A 20,785-nucleotide genomic window follows, 5' to 3' on the forward strand; every position below is an offset into this window, starting at 1 on the left:
CAACTGCATGTGCTCGGGAATTGTGAACTTATGGTTTGATAGCTCGCAGCACCCCCCCCCCCACCCCCGAAAACATTAAAGGGAAGGTAAATGTTTGTTAACCCCTCGTAAAATGAATGACATTAAAAGGTATTGGTTTATAGAAGCCTACAAAAGTGGATCCTCCTCCCTTTGCGTTCCTGGAATAAGTGATTTATCACCACAAGAATTTCATCCGGTCAGTCGAAGCCCGTAGCGTGCACCGACAACACGCACCCTTGGCTTGGTGACGGCTCGATTGCCAAAGAAAAATACAGCCCAGGAAACGAGGCATATCTACGGCAGCATTTCTCCAAACATCCACAGGTTTTAAGTGACCGTCTGTTTGAGAGAGAGGAGAGGGAAAACATACATGTGGGGTTTTTACCGGTCGTGGTGGCTTATTTTAACCCCCATTTTATTGATTGTGGGTTGTGTAAAGCACCCTATGCCGTGCTGTTTACTCTGTCAAATGGACTGCCTGAAAGGTAAGCGCTCTCGATGCCGTGTTTGATCCAGGGTGCTCGCTGAGGAAAAGGCTGTTAGATAATTTCCCCCCCAACTGATGTTACATGCTAAAAGAGTGTACGTAAACACACTGATGTGGACACACAAATTCCATACCGTTAGGAAACGTGTTACATTTGCTAAAGTTGTAATCTGTCGCTTGGAAAAGGCATACGACCCTTTTTTTTTTTTTGGGGGGGGGGGGGTGGTTGGGGCTGTTAATTTTGCTTATAACTGCACGAAGTTCTTTTTCTGGGTTTTTGTTTAATAGATGTCTTTGAATGGACTGAGATAAACAATATGAAATTAAGTTGATTGTTACAGGTAAATGATAATAAATGTAAATTTACCGTATGTAATTGCTTTTTGGCGGCAAAATCTCAAGAGTATTAAAAATAATTGCTACGGCTGCGACCAACGTAATGTGACTTATGTGGTTAAGCTCGTTTCGGAACGCAGGAAAATCTTCTCTATAGGCTAGTACCACGTACCAAGATACGATGATCTGTTTGTATCGAAACACGATGGCCACAATGTTATTTTATGCATATGTTGAGATACACTAAGTGAGAACTGGTCTTTGACAATTACCAATTGTGTCCAGTGTCTTTAACTGACCGATTACAATACATTGCCACCTGAGCGAACCTGCAAAACTTGTTCGCATGACACGACGAGAAATAGTTCTCTCGTACCAAGATATGATGATCTGTTTGCTTTGAAACATGAGTGCCAGCCTATCACCGTGCAGCCATTTTGTTTGAACACTCTTTCGCAAGTCGGCGTCAAAGGCCAAACTATAGGCAATACAAAGGAAGGTTAACTGGCCGATTATGCATGCAGACGATCCGAAGTGCAAACCGATCATACAAAGTTAATACGGAAAGCTTACGTCACTGCACGTTTATCCAATGAAATCATTGGGTCTGTAAGACCATAGACTGGATTCAAGTCCCATTCTAGTGTAAGAGGTCCCTAAGCATATCACGCCACCAACATATCAAACAACCCGTAGTATAACAGTACAGTGCGCGCTCGCCGTCAAAATGTGGTCCCGCGTGCGGAGCCGGAATGCAGAGCATCACAAAACAGTAGTTTTATGGGGATGGCACGGGATTGGGACTTGAAGTCAAGTAAGACCAGTGCCCGTCTTTATCCTTTGGACCAGTCTACCTCATGACAAACTCTTATTTGGTGTGCTATTCCTGACGGCAGCTTAAATTGCACTGAATTAGCTCCCTCGGTGTAGTTTATTTTACTGTTCAAAATAATACAAAGTCGGTATCGAAATACTTGCTGCTTTCGAAATTTACTTCGACACATCTTTAATTAAATGAATTTTTCAATGTAAAAAATAGCCTACGGCATTGAATCATTTGAATGATAACGAGAGGTGTTTTACATCAAGCAATTATAATATGGGGTGAGTTGATGCAGAAGGAGAAGCGGCAAACAGTCTTCAGCTAATCATGTTGATATTTTGTCATGTCATTTCACATTGCGTTTAGACTCGGGGTGAATAAACACACTGTCCGGACTATATGCAAAGCAAGCAACGCTCCTCACTTTGAATGAGTTGTCTTGCTTTATAGAGACGACCATTATGAGTAGTGTACCCGGTAGTCTTGGATCAAGGCGTTTTTTCTGGGTGTTCCTTAATATGCATTACCTGAAGCAGTGGTCAGTGGTTCTGTTTGCTTTATAAAGAGACGACTATATACAGTGTATGCCTACTGGTATAGTCTTGGATCAAGACAGTTTTTTTTTTCTCGTTATCCCATAATGAAGCATGTGGCTCTAACCCACCTTGTGATTGCAAGTCTAACTGCTGGACCACGGTGCCATTAACAAAGAAACAATATTGTTTGGTTTGTTCTTGTTATGTAAGCCCCAATTCTGTCTTGAAACAATGCCTATCAAAACAAAGGGTATCAAGAAATGGTGATAATGCACACTGTACCTTTAAGGTTATAACGATTTTATTCTTGCTTTTCCTGATGACAAACCATTGATGGTTCAGACTAGAGTGTTGTCTACCGACAGGAAATGCATTTTCAAGTCGACCTGGTTCAAGATTTCAATCGATGGTTTTGCAGCTGCATGATGTTGTGTACGATGTTGCAAGTCGTACCCAGAGCATGGCTCTTTCTGATATCATGTACTAACCCCTGACAGCTATGACTATAATGCACAGTATTTCAAACATGACACGGAGCATAAAATGCACCAAAAGGCAAAGTAAACTTATCACAAATTATCCGAGCAATTGCAAAGCTAGCAAGTCATATCAGCAAGTTTGACAGTTATTGCTACAATAAATTATGACACATGATGGTTTGGGTAAATTTGTCTGAAGACACCAAACCAAACAGTGCACTCATGTGCACTCATATTATAGCGTCCATTATAATTATCTCTTGGTTTATGTGTTGTATTTATAGCGTGACATGATCAAACGCCCGGAAGGGGCCGATGGAGCACCACGCCATAACCACTTTTTTGATTTCAGAAGAAGAACAAAAACCAGAATTCTAGAAAAAAAAGGTAGTGAGTTTAGAGAATCATAATAAAATTCGTAAAACTAACACAAAGGGGTTTTAGTTGGTGGCACAAAAAGAGGGGAAAACGAACTATTTTAACTTGCTGTTTGACCGTAAGAAAAGGTCAAAGTGGGGTCATGTGTTTGAATAACATGCCAAGTGTGTAGTAAGGTACAAGACGATGCAAAGATTATGACCATGATATGTGGTTAAGGAGACATAATTAAAACAAAATAGAAAAAATTAAATTTTGTCAGTGCAGCCTATAAAGTCGTTTCAGTGGAGATTGGGCTGCTAGGCTTATAGGGACGTGAAGTTGTGTGAGTGTTAAACTATACGCTCGGTCGGTGGAAACTTCAAGGAATCGGTCTCGTCTTCTGTGCATCAATTTTTCATCGGCTTTTACTTGTTAAGCCATCGCAATTCATGACATTTATTCATTGTTAAGTGCCACGTTATTTAATCCTTCAGAATAGTATATGTTTTGTTGTTATAACGGTGGATGCATCTTACCTCGATCTTACCTAGATTATCATAAAAAAAAAGTATTAAAAGGTGAACTTGGGAACACAAAGCTTGACTCAGAATATATGACCTTTCTTTTGGGGGCAAGGCGGTTTTTTCTGTTAATCGTAGTTGTAAATTTTGCCCCTTCATTTTTTTTTTGAGCCCTCTGCCGGAAACTCATCAGTGCTGTTTTTTATTTGCATTGTGGTTTTCCATAGTTTTCCAGCCTAGGTTGACAAAAACTCGGGCTGTGACATTGCAAAAGAAAGGTCTATTGGGTTTGATTAGGTTTGGGGTTGCCAAAAGAGGTGTGTCCCCCCCCCCGGGTTGTAAACTAAGCTAGCCTGACCGTAAGAACAACTGACAGATTGTATCTTGCTTCACTTTAACGGTATACTCTCAAAGCCATTGAGTCTGTTAGACCTTTCAAACGGCACGAGTGTCTAAATCCTGAGGATGGATTTCCCAATGCGAGAGGGAAACAACAAAAATCTCTCGGGCGGCCGAACATTTTTTCTTCTTCTACTCACCGTTGAGCGGCAGATGCATAATCTCCCGTTACTGAGTCTGCGGCGTTAATGCTGATAATTCAACCCTGGGAGACCTGACACTCCATGTAGATCATTTTACTTTTCAAAACATACTCTTATTTTTTAATACCTGCTCCGTCCCTCCATTAATTTCCAAGTGTTCCTTTGATGTTGCTCATGTTGTTAAAGACACTGGACACATTTGGTAATTGTCAAAGACCAGTCTTCTCACTTGGTGTATCTTAGCAATATGCACAAAACAACAAACCTGTGAATATTTAAAGAGACCTCGAAATCTAATTCTGAGGTCTCGAAATCAAATTCGTTGAAAATAACTTTTTTTTCTCGAAAACTACGTTACTTCAGAGGGAGCCGTTTTTCACAATGTTTTATACTATCAACAGCTCCCCATTCCTCGTAATACCAAGTAATTGGTGTTATGCTAATAATTATTTTGAGTAATTACTAAGAATGTCCACTGCCTTTAAGAACATAACAACAGGCAAAGGATAAAGACTAGGGGAAAAAAAATGGATTTCATCAAGTGGATTCTGTAGGTTAAATTTACATGGGAACAAAATGTCACGAAGGTCTTGTTACGCACTTGTGTTATCCTGAGACGTACAAACACTAGCTTAAGTCGCACTCTATCGGGTTTAGTATTACCTTTAAAAAAAAACCTCTCTATTATGTTCTTCTCCTCTTTATTTTCTCCTCTTTATTACTCTCGTTCAAAATCTAGACAACTATTTCAACTGATTTCGTGTGCGGGATGGCAACTATTTGGAGGTCTGGTTTGCCACTGTTTATCTGTTTGCATGTATCTGTTCATTTTGTTGTTTGTGGTTCTTAATAATGTTTTCATATGTAATTACATGTTTACACTGCTGTGGTTGGAACCACTTTTACACTGCTGCTGCTTAATGTCATTTGCCAAATAATCTTTAAATTTTTGAATAATATATTGTCAATTTTTAGCCATGACTGTTATTGTTTTTATATGGAGCTGGCCTACTAATGTAACTGCCTATTAAAGGCACTGGACACTATTGGTAATTATACTCAAAATAATTGATAGCAGATAACTTACTCGGTAACGAGCACTGCAGAGCTGCTGATAGTATAAAACAGAGTGAGACAAGTAATGTTTCACTAAAAGCATCTGAAAGCACACAACTTGTGCGACAAGGGTGTTTTTCTTCGATACACCAAGTGAGAAGACAAGTCATTGACAATTACCAAAGGTGTTCAGTGCCTTTAAGGATGAATAACGTTGTTTTGAGTTGAATTGAATTGAATTGAATTAAATTGACCTATTTGCAGATCATGCGCAACATCTTCCAGGAGTCTTTTAACACCTACCGGACGAAAGGAGAGCCTAAGATATCCGACTCTGAGGCATTCAACATACAGTGTAATCAGCGTCTTGGCGAAGTGAAACTCTCGTATCGACGGGAGAACGTGTTGTACATCCAGGAGGAAAACCTCGTGGTCACCGTAGAGGGCGACGCTGTGCGGAGTCTGAATTTTAATCTAGGTAAATCACCCGTTTTCTCTCATGAATATGTCATCCTCCTTTAAAAAGGCAGTGGACACTATTGGTACTCACTCAAAATAATTATTAGCATAAAACCTTTCGTGGTGACGAGTAATGGGAGAGGTTGATGGTATAAAACATCGTGAGAAACGGCTCCCTCTGAAGTGCCATAGTTTTCGAGAAAGAAGTAATTTTCCACGAACTTGATTTCGAGACCTCAGATTTAAAACTTTGTGTGACAAGGGTGTTTTTTCTTTTTCCGATTGAGCTCAAATTTTCACAGGTTTGTTATTTTATGCATATGTGGAGATACACCAACTGTAAAGGCTAGTCTTTGACAATTACCAATAGTGTTCACTGCCTTTGATGACTTTTGCATAAGATATCGGGATGTTTAACCGGGATGTGGGCATCTCGCCCCATAGCAAGCTCACCCCAAACAAAGTCACCCCCTACAAACTCGCCCCTGACCGGCTCGCCTCCAATACTTTACAAATTCGCCCCCTGACAATGTCGCCCGCAGACAGTGTCGCCCCCTAGCAAAGTCGCCCCCTGAGAATGTCGCCCCAAGCAAAGTCGCCCCCTGACAATGTCGCCCCAAGCAAAGTCTCCCCCTGAAAAAGTCACCCTCGACAAATTATTCTTCAGGCTAAAATACCATGTCACACTATACCATCTGTGAATGTTATGGGTAAAGCATTGAAGTATTTACGGAGACAGAGCTTTCTCTATCATTGCACCTCGTCAATGGAATTCACTGCCGCTTGACCTCAGAATATAATTATATTTTGAACAATTACCAAACGTGTCCAGCTTTGAAGTAGTTGGGCCTTGAAGTAGTTGTTTTTTCCATCCCAACATTTTTTTCTCGATATATTTGCTTTCAAATTTTCGCCATCAACTTCATCCATCCGGAAAAATGAAGTGTGACAAGTTGATTCTTGTTTGTGCTACAAAATGAGATGCTTCATTTCGAAGAACCATTTTGACATTTCTGAAAACAAAACTCCAGCGTCTTGGCCAAGGATAATGTTAATGAAGCAGCCATATAGCGTGTTGACGAATCTCAATAGAGACAAAAACATAGCCTATACACATTACAAATTAAGTATAAAAAAAAAGAATTCTTAAACACAATGCGCTCGTTAATGACAATATTCCACATATTTAGGAAAATATTTCTCAGAGTGATGGGTTTTCCGAACCTACTTCACACAAATTATCTTCCAATTGAAAAAAACCCACATATTTATCCCCGGTATTATAAAAAGTGTAATAATATTACCCCCACATACAGTTCGAGATGATTGAAACCCCAGACCGCTCAGTGACGGTGCAGTTTATGATTGAAATCTCGTAGACATAATGTCAACAAAAAGCTAGCAGAATTAATACAAATTTGATTAACTGATTTTGAAGAAAAAAAACATAGTGCAATTTTGTTTGTGCACTCATTGATCAGATTGGCATGCGGTTGTGTGTTTCTGTATGCTAAAAGCAATTAAAAAACGAAGCAGGGGGAAATAGGTTGGTTCCAGGTTACATGTCAATGAGCTCTCGTGCGTGTGCTTTGAAAATTAAATTTCTACTTTTAAAGGTAGGTTCGAATACTTTGGTAATGCGCACGAGAAGAATTATTGTGTATTTTTTTACCCAAAAAGCCTACATTGTTAAAGGCAGTGGATACTATTGGTAATTGTCAAAGACTATAGCCTTCACAGTTGGTGTCTCTCAACATAATATGCATAAAATAACAAACCTGTGAAAATTTGAGCTCAATCGGTCGTCGAAGTTGTGAGATAATAATGAAAGAAAAAACACCCTTGTCACACGAAGTTGTGTGCGTTTAGATGGTTGATTTCGAGACCTCAAGTTCTAAACCTGAGGTCTCGAAATCATATTCGTGGAAAATTTCTTCTTTCTCGAAAACTATGGCACTTCAGAGGAGCCGTTTCTCACAATGTTTTATACCATCATAACCTCTCCCCATTACTTGTCACCAAGAAAGGTTTTATGCTAATAATTATTTTGATTAATTACCAATAGTGTCCACTGCCTTTAAGGGATTTGTGTACTTTATGTAACACAAAACACGATGTCTCCAGATTTACATAAAACTTACACCGTTTGAATGGTAGTACAAAGCTTACCTTAAAATATTACTTGCTGCGGTGCAGTAGTTTTCGAGAAATGAGTAAAACAATGTCACGAAAATACGTGACAAGCTAAAATAATGTTTGTGACTTGTACTCCTTTGCTCAAAAACTGCAGCACCTCAGTAAGTAATATTTCAAGAGAAGCTTTTTACCATCATCATCATTACTGTGTGAGTTTAATGTAAATCTGTTTGATTGTGTTTTGTGTACTACAAAAAGTACCCAGCCGTCGATTTCACCAAACTCTTCCTAACTTAGGATTAATCTTAGGACATTGAACCCATTCTAAGTTAGGACGGGTTACTCGTCCTAACACGAGTTAGGATTTAATCCTATAGCGTTTCGTGAAATCGGCTGCAGATCCTTTAAAACGATGATATTGGTAAGCATCCTGCGAACTTAACATGCGATTTTTTTCATCTGAAGTGCCCCCGTCGCGTCGATTAGAAATCAGTACGGGCAATGTTTTACTTTGGATTGTTAGGTTGGCAGCAGACTTGACAGATAAAATTTCCCATTGTTTAAAATTGTTCTAAACACGGCACACATAATCAAGAATAATATAATCACCTGGTTAGTCTGCTGCCACACAGCAGCGTCCCACAAATCCCCATTCTAATCTTCAAAGAAATTGAAGTCTGCCCTCAATAAGGCCAGGGGATGCGGTTGTACATAACTGATGCAATCTCGCTAAAAATATGAATGGATTCGACTTTCTTGCTAAAAGTACCTGGACAATTTTTGCATTACGTTGTCACAAGCCAATTGACGACCCTACACCCTTTAAATGAGCAGCATATCACTTTAACATTATCAAGTTTGACAGCTTGTGTGATTAATTGTAGCTGATACAACCACGCATCATAATGTTGCAAACAAAATTGTAAACTAATCTTTTACAAGAAGATGCTGGCGCCAGAATGCTTGTGCCTACCACATAGACACTCTATGGTCAAACTCAAAACGTTGCCTACAGGCTATAGAATGTTCTTAAAATACAAATATGTACCAAACAGATGCAACTCCGTTACTTTGTTATTTCAAAAGCCTATTTTATAAGCTCTTGTTTCTGTGACATTTCTAATGCTGAACTTTACGGATTGCCTTTTTAAAGGCAGTGGACACTATTGGTAATTACTCAAAATGCTTATCGGTATAAAACCTCACTTGGTAACGAGTAATCGGGAGAGGTTGATGGTATAAAACATTGTGAGAAACGGCTTCCTCTGAAGTAACGGAGTTTACGAGAAAGAAGTAATTTTCCACGAATTTGATTTCGAGACCTCAGATTTAGAATTTGAGGTCTCGAAATCAAGCATAGAGCACACAACTTCGTGTGACAAGGGTAATTGTTCTTTCATAATTATCTCGCAACTCTGACGACCAATCGAGCTTAAATTTCTACAGGTTTGCTATTTTATGCATATGTTGAGATACACCAAGTGAGAAGACTGGTCTTTGACAATTACCAATAGTGTCCAGTGTCTTTAAGTAATTGTCGATTAGTATCAAAATGATCAAAACAAAAATACTATGGAAGAAGAGCTAATAGCCAATCGGAGGCTTTTGAACGCTAGGTGGCAGCAGACTAAATTTCCATAGACCTTTTCGCATACTCGGTATACGCGCATTAGGCGTGGTTTGAGGTGCAAGCTGGTCTAGCTAACGATCAAGTTGTGTCCAGTGCCTTTAAGATGATTGATTTGAGATGATTATTTGATATGTTGTAGTTATCCGTGCAGCTACTCAAACATCCGCACTGGAAGGACAATTGATTAATTAAATCTTTGCACTGACGTGCAGTGATTGATGAATAACTAGTGTAAATATAGGTTGCGCTTGCGAGCTCCAATTCAACTTGATTAAACTTATTATTTTTTAATTTCATTTTTTTAGGGTTACCTAAGTGTATAAACAAACGTTGAGGCACAATTTTGTCAAATATCAAGCAATAATAAAACCTTTTTTTTTTTTTAGAAGAAGAAGAAGAAACCATCAATGTTCACACTGTTGTTAGCGTTTTGGGTCACAGTTAACTGCTCAGGAAATTGCATCTTTGTGGAGCACTCTATTGTCATTTCATTTGTCCCTATCTTCCCATTAGAAACATCGAGTTGAAACCAACGGTTCTTTTCAGAACCACGAGTCTCCCGCTATCTCAGGTTGCACAAACCAGACCACTATTCCTGGGCCCAATTTCAAGGCTCTGCTTACCGCCGAATTCTGCGCTTACGATCACCATTCGCCGCTTACATGCAAGCAAGCGCCGAATCTCTGCGCTAGCTGTGTAAGCGTAGAACATTGAAATCCATACTGAGATATGATGGAGATCAATGGCGAAGAATACCTAACGTGGAGTACGCAATCGCACTAGTCGAGTCCCCGCTCATAACCCGTGAAATACGCTTGACGTATAAGCACAGAATTCCCTGCTTCCGTAAGCGCCGATTCCTTGCTTACAGGAGGGAGCCATGACATTGGGCCCAACACATTCAATTAACTGTTTATCTTTTCTCCTACAATTCATTGTACACAGGGTTCGAGGTGAACATGGGACTCCGTGGACTGGAATGCATGGGAACCTTCATTGACGACATCGTAACGGCCGACAACCAGTGTGCCTTGGTGAAAGCTATGTCCGTCAAAACACGTTTTGCTCACAAGGTCAACCGAGACTTGATACACAGCCGTCTGTATCACACACTCGGCTCGCCTAAATCAAACTAAAACTAAAACATCCACTTCGGGTGGTTCTTTAAAGTTTATTTACGAAACCTGTCCCCATTGGGAAATACGGGCCCGCCTAGCCTGAACATCTGACGTCACACTTCGAGGCTTGAATTATCCTTGCGGATAAAGACATGGGCCAAGTCTAGGGGCCGCCCGGAGGAGGTTGATTCAGAAATCAGAAGAGGGCGCTATCATGAAGAAGTTTGTACACTGTTAGCCGTATGGGGGGAATAGAATCTCCTGCAACGCAGGATGTAAATCCCAGCTTGACGGAAGCAGAATCTCATATTGAACGATGGCAATGAAGACACTTGGTCCTTGTCATGCTGACCCACATTTGGTTAAAGATTTGAGATGAAAGTCATATGCGTCACTTTGACCCATTTCAGGGGCACTTTTACTCAGATTCCTTGTCAAGTGGTCTGACCCAACCCTTGTCATGCTAACCCACATTTAGATAAAACTTTCAGATGAGAGTCATCTGCGTCACTTTGACCCATTTCAGGGTCACTTTTACTCATATTCCTGGTCAGGTGGTTTGACCCAATCCTTGTAAGGCTGACCCGGATTTTGTTAAAAATTGGGATTTAAACAAAGGTTTTGCATCACTCTCTGACGCAATTGGGACATTCTGGGTCACTTTGGTGCAGATTCCTGGTCACACTCACACATAGTTCAGGCTCCCCTGACGGGCTGATGGGACAGTATCAATTCTGACCAATGATTTGGGTCAGTTCTGACCCTGGAGATTTAGAGTGTACAACTATCTAAACGGGAAGAAACTATAAAAAAAATAATAGTAAACTTGTGTGGGAGTGTTGGCTCTGAAAAGAGCCGGTGTGGTCTCGACGTTTCGAACAGTATACTCTGCTCGTCTTCAGGAGAATGAAGCTTCAGACGTTCGAGAATATAGTTCCTATTTATCCAAACCATTCCAACAACACTTACCTAAACATAAACAGCATGGGAAGCCTTTTACACGTGTACTCAAATATGATTGGTATGATAATCACTAACCAAAACAATGATTGAATATTGATCCACTGCTGGGGGTTTTAAGTCACTAGACACTATTGGTAATAACTGAAAATAATTTATAGCATAAAAGCTTACTTGGTAGCGGGCAACGGAGAGCTGCAGGTGGATGGTATAAAACATTGTGAGAGAAAGGTAACTTCTCGCTCAAATATTCAAAGACTTCAAGGCATCTGAGAGCACATAAAGTTGTGAAACAAGGGTGTTTTTCGTTCATTATTCTCTTGCAAGTACGATGACCAATATTGAGCTCAAATTTTCACATGTTTGTTATGTTATATGTTGGGATACACCAAGTGAGAGTACTAGGGTCTTTGACAACTAAGTGTGTCCAGTACCTTAAAGTTGTTTGCGAAATGTTTTCCCTCAAATTCACAAATTAGTTTCGCTTCACGTCTTCCCGTCGCTCATCTCACATTTTGTACCGAACTGCATAATATAAGACGAAAACAGCAAAGTAGTCCTATAAACAGGGCATAATTTCATTGTTGCTTAGCAAATTTGCTTACAAAAACAAATATAATCAAAAATAGTGGTGGGCTAGGTTGCTACGACCTGAATCACATTGCAGACTTGTTCTGTGTAAGTTTTAGCGGCTAAGCTAAAACATGTTTATGAAATTTTATACATGCGTTATATTCAATTGTGACACACGATGAACACGTTGTCAAGGTTTCCATATACAGTGCGAGTCAAAAAGAAGTTGACCGGGATTGGTAGTGTTTTTCAAAACAAACAAACAAACAAATGACGTTCAAAAGTTCAGTAACGCACAAATTTAACAAGCACTCTCTCCTGCTTATTAGGGAAAAAAGAATGAAAGAAATTGATCATTCCTTAGAGGAGTTTTTTTAACAAAGGTCTGTTTTAACAAAGGTACTCATTTTGCAAGCTGTGTGTCCACAGAGTACTTGAGATATAAATGAATTACTTGTTCATACCCTTTGCTACTTACTCGGATCGGATGTTTAGATTCCATGGACAGCTACACACATAATGCCTTTCAGTAAAATAGGCATAACTTCTCTCAGAAATGATCAATATTATTTTGTGCCATTTTCTTCCCCCCCCCTTTTTTTTTTTGCTCAGCAGGAAAGAAATCTTGTTTAATTGTGTGCTTCACTCGGGTTTTGAGTGTCAGTTGTTGCTTTGTTTTTAAATAATACATCTCGGTCAACTTCTTTTTGACTCGCCCCGTGTATGAACAAACCTTGAGCATGAAAACAAACAGTTTATGTAGGCTACCATGCAGACTTTGCTGAGATAAATTTGGGGTGCCGTGTTGACGGACGGGTATAAATCGGGTATAATGTTATTCATAAATTGTAAATATTATTTCATAATGTATATTTATTGAGAGAAAAATGCATGTAATTTTTGCAAGTTGTTGTGTCACTGAATGTATATTTGTACTATTTGTAGACCTTATGATGATGATATAAATGCACTGAGTGAGTATAGGTTTTCTCGGCCAATTTCGGAAAAAGAGCAGCCAATTTAACCATCAAGCTATTCTATTTCGCGCGAAATCGAATGCTACTGAAAAGAGACATTCGATTTCGTTTTATGATTAGTCAAATGTAATGTTGCGTCATTCGATTTAACAAAATAAACATTCAATTTAACATTCATCAAAGCAGCATTCAAATTCGCAGTCGCTTCTTGAGGCGTGCGTGTCTCGAAAAAGAATGACGATACGCCAACTTGAACAGAGTGCCAAATGAATTTGACTCGACTCAAAACGAAATTGAATGGCCGAATTCTGAATTTGAAACGCAGTAAAAACTGGAGAGGCAAAACAGCTTTCATTTGAACGCATGGAAATGAAATTGGCTGCTAATTTGCCGAATTTGACCGAGAAAACCTATATTAAAAAAAACAAAAATAACGTGTAAACCATGTACATGTACTTGTACAAGCCATTATCATGCTGTCACCATCTTGGTCATATTCCTTGTTTCCAATAGCAGTAATGGATGCTGTTATTCATTGTACGAAAGGGAACCAGACTATTTCTCCTTCCAACCTCGATTTGATGACATTGATTCGAATGTCTTCAAATATCAAGATGGCTGCACCATGAAAAATGGCGTCCTATTGGAAATAGTGGTTCGCTAGCCAAATGCTTTTTTAAACACATGAAGACTAGTCATCAATTCTCTCCAACCGATCAACATCATCACCATATCAACATAAATATTTTACAACTGATAAAAAAAAAGCAAAAACACGTGAGACCTTTAGTGAAATGACGGCTAAATGGTCCCAGTTTTAAAAGTTGAAGGGACACGTTGCCTTGGATTGGGCGAGTTGGTCTTTGAAAAGCGTTTGTTATTGGGTGCGTTCGTTTAGCTTCCCTGGGTCGACCCCGGTGTGTGGCGGTTTTTTTTTTCCAGCACGATGGTGGGTAATTATCTGCAAACGTTTGTCCTCGAAAAAAAAGACGCCACACACCGGGGTCGACCCAGGTACGCTAAACGAACGCACCCATAAAATGCATGGTACATGTACTAGAAAGATGTTTTAAAAGTAGAACCTCGAAATTGCACGGTTTTCCTTATACGTCGTGAACAAACACGGCACGCCATTTTGTGAAGTGACGTTTTTGACATCATAAAATGGCCGGCCGTGAAAATCATGCGATTTCGAGGCATATTTGTGTGGATCATTAATGTACTTTTTAAACATCTTTCTAACAATATGCATTTTATAACAAACGGTTTCAAACGCTTTTCATAGACCAACTCGCCCGATCCAAGGCAACGTGTCCCTCTAAGGACAAACTCTGGACCTATAAATGTCTCCATGTCCGTGTGAGGTTTGATGAGATATAAACACCGTATGACTTGATTTGAAACACTGCGTTTGTTTATACCTGCCCAATACATCACAAATGAATAGGATTTTTGTAACACGCCTTAAGTGTGCACATTTTTTAATGAAATCATTATATTGTGAAGGTACGACTGTCTCGTAAAAGTTAATTAAAACAGAGGTCAAATGGAGACCGGCAAAAAGTGTGCACCTACTATGGAAAAAATGCATATTTTGTTTTTAGTTCGAAGTTGCATTTCGTTGACCGATGGGCACACTAATTTCCAGTTGGGTTAGGAATCTTTGTTTAGAATGGATTAGCAACAGTTCTGGGGCAATCTTTCCTGCTTTCCCGTTGACCAGAATTTAGACGTGCAATTGTTGCAATTTTATGGTGCGTTGGAAATCCAAGTTCTATTGGTTTTCAATCCACAATAAACGTATAGCAGTTTAGGTGCATTTGTTTTTTATATTGTTCAACACATGTTGGGTCTCCAATGTTCACAGAGTGGTGTGCACGTTATCACGAATCCAGATGCATAAATAAAAATGATAGACGATGTCAATAAATTTTGAGTTTGAGAAGTCATTTATGTGTCTTGAAAGTAGATTAATGTTTAATCCCCCCCCCAAAGGGCCCATGGTACCCCTCAACTTTTATCTGCAGCAAAATGCAAAGTACATGTACGCAGAATGTAACATACAATGTACACGTACATACAATCAGCTATGAAGTGGATATTCATCACATGTCCAGCTGGTACATTACCAATAAGTAGATCGTTTTGTTGACATTTCACAAATGCCAAGTGCCAATAATTCTCAGTATGGGTACATTACACCCATGGATGATAGTGTGCTAAAGAAAAATCCTGTAAATGTATTAGTAATTCTCTCCTGGTGAGTGAAGCTCCTTGAATTTATAGACTCTACATCATTACAATACACGTTTGGTCATTAATGTGATGGCAGTTTCGCCTCTTTCAAGAAAGTCAGGCCCAATTCAGTCATAATTGTGAGGGTAGTTTCGCTTCTTTAAAGAAATTCAGGCCCGATTCTAGATACTTAGACTTTATGTAGTTATAAACCAATCTGTTTTGGTACATGTTCATATAAAAATAAATCCTGAAACAACCATCTTCCATAACACGCGACTCTGAAAAGAAAACCAAGATCACACCAAATATTTAGCTTCTTAGCTTTCCGGGGTTTTGATTTTATTCCTTTCCACCGAATAATATACACAATGGCTTAATTGCTGTATAGAATGGCCATGCCCAAAATGAGCAGCTTTAAATGTAGATTTAGGTATTGTAAAATTACCCTCAAACAAAACCTTCACCAAAGAGAAAACTTTGAGCATGGCCTTAAAAACACAATTATGTCTGGTCTTCCCTGTGGCTGATAAAAGATGATAACGCAGATAAAGATGATAGTAGCTATGAAGACTTTGTTTACTTCTTCCTCGTAGCCTTCTCGCGTTCCTCCTCTTCCTTCTCGCGTCGTCTCTTGGCACGGATACCGAACAGCCTGGCGTTGCTGCGCCCCATGCGGAGGGCCTGGAACACGCTGTGCTTCTTCTCCTCGTCGGTGATGACGCGGGCTTGCTCCTTCTTGAAGACGTTCCTGATCGGCATGATGGGACCCTCCAGCTGCTTGGCCAGCTTCAGCTCGGCCTCCTGAGGACAGAAACAACCAATATAGTCAATCAGTGAACAATTTCCCATGAACAGCAGAGCAAAATGCTACGCAAAATGTATCAGTTGCTACTCAAAAATAATCATTTGCTTCTCAATATTACCATTCAGTGTGCATCTGTTCTATCGAAATATTTTGCTATATGCAAACAACCTAAATTAAATTGTAACCTGCCAATTAATGATCGTATTTGTTTTTGTTTTTGTAAGTTGTCTTGAGGTTGGGTTAACTCAAAAATATAATCCCTGACAAGTCTATAAAAAAAATTATCATGAAGGCATTTCTGCGGAAAACCTACTTAAGAAAACTACACAATGAAAAAGACAAAGCAAATTTAAAAGCAGACATGGAAACCTGCATTTTCAATAATTAAAAGCTACAAGTTAGAACATGTCAACAAGGGTGTTAATTAAAACATTTTAAAACACTAAGTGCACTGGTCCGTACATTACACAACACACATGACCTACAGCTTTACAACCCATCCCACAGCAGAGCAATAATGGTCAAGTGTCTGATTCAAAGCACAAGTGTCAAGACCAGGACCCAGTGTCATAGAGCTGCTATTTAGCACAAAAGAATTACGGTTACAAGAATAAGGTCAACAGCTAACTACCAACCATGCCACAAGTAAAATTTATGACTGGTATCATGCTCATTTCTGCTAAGCAGATAGTGAAAATTGTTCAGCGATATTTTCAGAATCAGCTCCACGAAATTGGGCCCAGGACTAAAACCATAGCTTTTGCTGATCAGAAACACCAATATTTGAGTGCAGTTTGCTTGACTGCTCGGCCACAACACACCACAAGGCACCTCCAAAATTGTAAGAATTCCCCCACTTGCAAGAAAAAACTAGTACAAGGTAGTGTGACAAATAGTCTTAAACACACAAACAAGAAAATACATAAATAGTTAAAAAGCAAAGGTACTGTGAATGAATCAAGCCTTAAAACTTATGAAAATAGAAACCATGAAGGAATTTCCTTCTGTGGAAATGCATGAAATTATTATTTTGTAATCGCCTCAATGCTGATCCAACCTCCAGGAGCTTTACAACATTAAATATTCTTTGGAAAGACTTAATTTTAAAAGACTAGCACAGCACAGAAACACAAAAGATACATGTGCATATACTAGGCTACATGTATAAGAGGCTTTGCTGAGAGGAGTAGAAGAAAACAATTTTTAGCATAAACGATACAACAGAAAACACAAAAGAAAATTTGATTTATGTGTTGCACAATTTATGAAAAATTAAGAAAAAACAATATATGAATTAAAGTTCACTTTGCAATTAAAACAGAAATGACTGAACCTTGCAACATTTAAAAAGACACAAACAGCATGAAACAATGTGTTTAGAAAGAGAATATACAGTTGACAATCATCTGTTATGTTTTATGTAGGGCAAGGGAGCGTCTCAAAAGTTGGATATATTCTAGAATTTCTAGGGCGTGAAAGAGCTCACGCCGGCAATGCGTTGCAGTAAACGACTTCCCTTGTATAGCAGAGCAAAACGCTACACAAATTGTGTCAGTTGCAACTCACAAATCATCATCTGCTACTCAGTATAGGCATTCAATGTGCACAAAACATGACCAGTCTTAAAATGTTGCTTAGCAAAATTAATGGACGAAATCATTCCTTGCATTGGCCCACCAAAACATTCCGCTGGGCCGTATCACTGTGCAGAAGTAAAGAGCAATCCTACACAAGTTATGCTTAGCTGTTATTCAGTAAAGTAGTCAAAGATCAGCGGCAATTGTTAAATACCAGAAGCCAAGTCAGAAATCCTGGTAATACCAAATACTGTGGTGCCATCTTGGTATTTGGTAATACTTGGATTTCTGACTTCTCTAAAAACGGCTCTCGTTATTGAACAATTGGTATAATACAGTGGACACCAAAATCAAAAACTGCCCAAGCTTACCTAGAGTCTAACGGAACAATAAATGAGAACGCATTGGAATACAAGTTATCTAATTCAACTGCAAGATCAGCATTCCTACCAACTTTTGAGACACTCCTTGAATGCATATTTTATCTCAAAAATAACCAAGATATATCCCCTCTGGAAAGGTGAATCTTAACCCTACCTCGCTGTCTCCCTTCTTGGGAAGGCTAGCCTTCTTGGGGAAGAGGATGAGCTTAGAGCGGTACTCCTTCAGGCGCTGAACATTTGCCTGGAGACCCTCGACTGAGCGGTTTTTCCTTCTGTGGTCAACGGAGATGCCGATGGTTGGGGCGTACCTCTTGAAGATGCCAGCAGCCTGTAAAATTGAATTAGTTTAAAATAACTAATTTGGTTGATTTCATAACAAAGTGTTGATTTTAAAGAATTCTTTTGCTTTTCTAATCAAATGGAAAAGCTAAACAAGCTTTTTTGCAATCTGTAGTTTTGACTGGACAAACCAGGAAAATTTTTTTCTTTTGATCAGTTAGTGTTGTAGCTAGACCAGTTTTAGTGGTGGGCAATTAATCATTTTTTTTGGGAAGTCTACCAAGGGCAAGGGGATCAACACAATTATTTGTGTTTAATTGTGGCCATTATTGCTGAAGTGGGGCAAGGTTTCCACACTGTTCATGTTACGGGGCCAGGCAATAAGTAGAATGATCTTTTGAATGTGTTCTTTCTCTGTGACATTTGATGCTCCTCATCATTCATTAGCTGTGTCTCAGATCAATGCAAAGTGGACAGTATTTGAAATCTGTGCTGGGCGGCACATAGTATTTTCCTCAGAGTGCTGGGCAAAAAATGCGAATCCTGGGCAGGCCCGCCCAGCACCACCCACTGTGGCTACAAAACTGATCAGTTATAATAACAGGGATGCGATAGGTTGTTGAGAAAAAACCTGAACTCTGAACTTGCGAGCATGAAGCCCAATGTTATTATTGACACAAGCGGTCTAGCCAAAAGCCCGCAACGCCTACAACAAGTCCAGATTTTTTTTAAAGCCAAGATGGCATCCGACCGCACCTCGTGTAAATTCGGTTTTTATTTTCTGGTTAAAAATTATGACTTTTCGGGAAGTTATGCCATTGTATTTCTGTTAATTTGACATAGCACATATTGTTTTACACAAAAAATCCCTGGTTTATTGGCCGTTTTTAAGGCATTTGAAACTTGTTGCCGGCATTCTGGACATTTAGTAGGACGTACAACTGTTAACAAATTGAGTACCTTCAGCTCTTCAAGGGAGAAGCCTCGTCCACCACGAACTTTGGTGTGGTACTTGAAGGTTGGGCATCGCACAACTGGGCGGATTGGGCCAGCCACAGGGCGTGGGGCAATCTTAAGGGCCTTCTTGACACGAAGCTTTCGTCGACGGCGCTTGCGCATAGGCTGGTCGAACCATGTCTTCACACGCTCCTGCCAGTTTTTGTGGAAGTGAACATTGGGAATTACCCCATTGCGTCTCTTGGTCATCTTGAAACCTTCAGAAATTGGTGAGTAAAAACAAGAGAAACAAAGTTATTTCTGGAATAATCTGTTTTTGTAAATGCCTGATGTGAAAGATGTTATTTTGAGTGTGACTCATTACATCACAAGATGATCACAAAACCAAAGCTGAGATAGCAATCCAAAATGGCCACAATCCATCTTTTGGAAGGACATTTTGAGCAAACTCAAGTCAAGAGCCTGAGAATTTTTGCATCAACTTTTTGACAGGTTAGCGATTACAAATAAGATATTTTCCGTCTCCTGCCACCACTTGTTCATTTGACACGAGATATTCCTTTTGGTAGAAATTATTTGATAACTTTCCGTATGGCTCCATCACTTTTTCACTCATTTTTACAAAAAGGGATATCTCACTGTGAGGTAAACTAGATACTATAATATTTCATAGCGAATGAAAAAGTGGTGGCGCCATACGGAAACTTTTCGGGAAGTTTTCCTTCAAAGTTCAAATCAATAAACAGAAATCATCAAAATGTAGGGTTTTTCTCAATCTCATTTTGTTTGGTTTACTTTTTCTGTTCAAAAAAATTGTTTCACCTCCTGAAAGTTGGGCATATAACACACTACTTTACTAGGGACAAGAAGCGAAGGGAGTCCAGCGTATTGACACTATTTATGGGGCTAAATTTTCGTATAGGCACACAAAACTCACCAACATTGACTTTCGTGTGCCTCTTCGTAAAAATATGCACACGCATGTACATTTAAATGGACTTTTTTTTAAAACAAGTAACGTGGTATTTTTTACATAAATCACTTATTAAGGAAAATTTACACAAAATATTACACACATACAAATGTAGGATTCACATTAAAGTAATTTATGTGATTATTTTTGTTCTCCGAAGACCGATGGCTTTATAAAAGAGTGGATTTTAACACAGGTATAAATTGTAACAACTTACCAAGGGATTTTTACCCCACGAAGAGAACGTCTGAAAACTGGAATGCGTACACGTGTTTAACGGTAACATTCTAATAACGTTTACAAGGGGACCAGACTAAAGCAGACCGAGATTGTCAACCTCGTTTGCAAAGTTCTTTTATTGTGCATTAAATACATGGGGTCGAATATTGTAAACGAAGGTTCACAAATGGAAAGTTAAGTCTCGTTCACTACTTCTGTAATTTAAATATCACAAAATATTGTTTTCATTTCAGAAAACAAAAGATACAAATAGAAATTACACACATATTAAAATAAATGTTTATTTAAGTTGTTTTGTTGATGTATTTATTCCGTAACT

At 39.1% G+C, this 20,785-nt stretch overlaps 2 protein-coding genes across 2 annotated transcripts in view; one reads left to right on the forward strand and one right to left on the reverse strand.

Annotated features, from left to right (window-relative positions):
• LOC117288854 overlaps positions 1-11,660 on the forward strand; it is an 82,668-nt gene extending 71,008 nt beyond the window's left edge. The window contains exons 4-5 of the mRNA XM_033769707.1: positions 5,426-5,639; positions 10,332-11,660. Coding sequence (XP_033625598.1) covers positions 5,426-5,639; positions 10,332-10,522 — 405 coding nt within the window. The 3' untranslated portion in view covers positions 10,523-11,660. The remainder of the gene's footprint in view (positions 1-5,425; positions 5,640-10,331) is intronic.
• A 3,900-nt stretch (positions 11,661-15,560) lies between these two features.
• Positions 15,561-20,510, reverse strand: LOC117289550 (60S ribosomal protein L13-like). The gene is made up of 4 exons (XM_033770701.1): positions 20,444-20,510; positions 19,257-19,510; positions 18,172-18,345; positions 15,561-16,053 (listed from the first exon to the last, which is right to left on the reverse strand). The coding sequence occupies exons 2-4, from the start codon at positions 19,500-19,502 to the stop codon at positions 15,829-15,831; spliced, it is 645 nt and encodes a 214-aa protein (XP_033626592.1). The 5' UTR covers positions 19,503-19,510; positions 20,444-20,510; the 3' UTR covers positions 15,561-15,828.
• Positions 20,511-20,785: the final 275 nt, after the last annotated feature.

Source organism: Asterias rubens, chromosome 4 (genome assembly GCF_902459465.1).
Source record: "Asterias rubens chromosome 4, eAstRub1.3, whole genome shotgun sequence".
NCBI lineage: Eukaryota > Metazoa > Echinodermata > Asteroidea > Forcipulatida > Asteriidae > Asterias > Asterias rubens.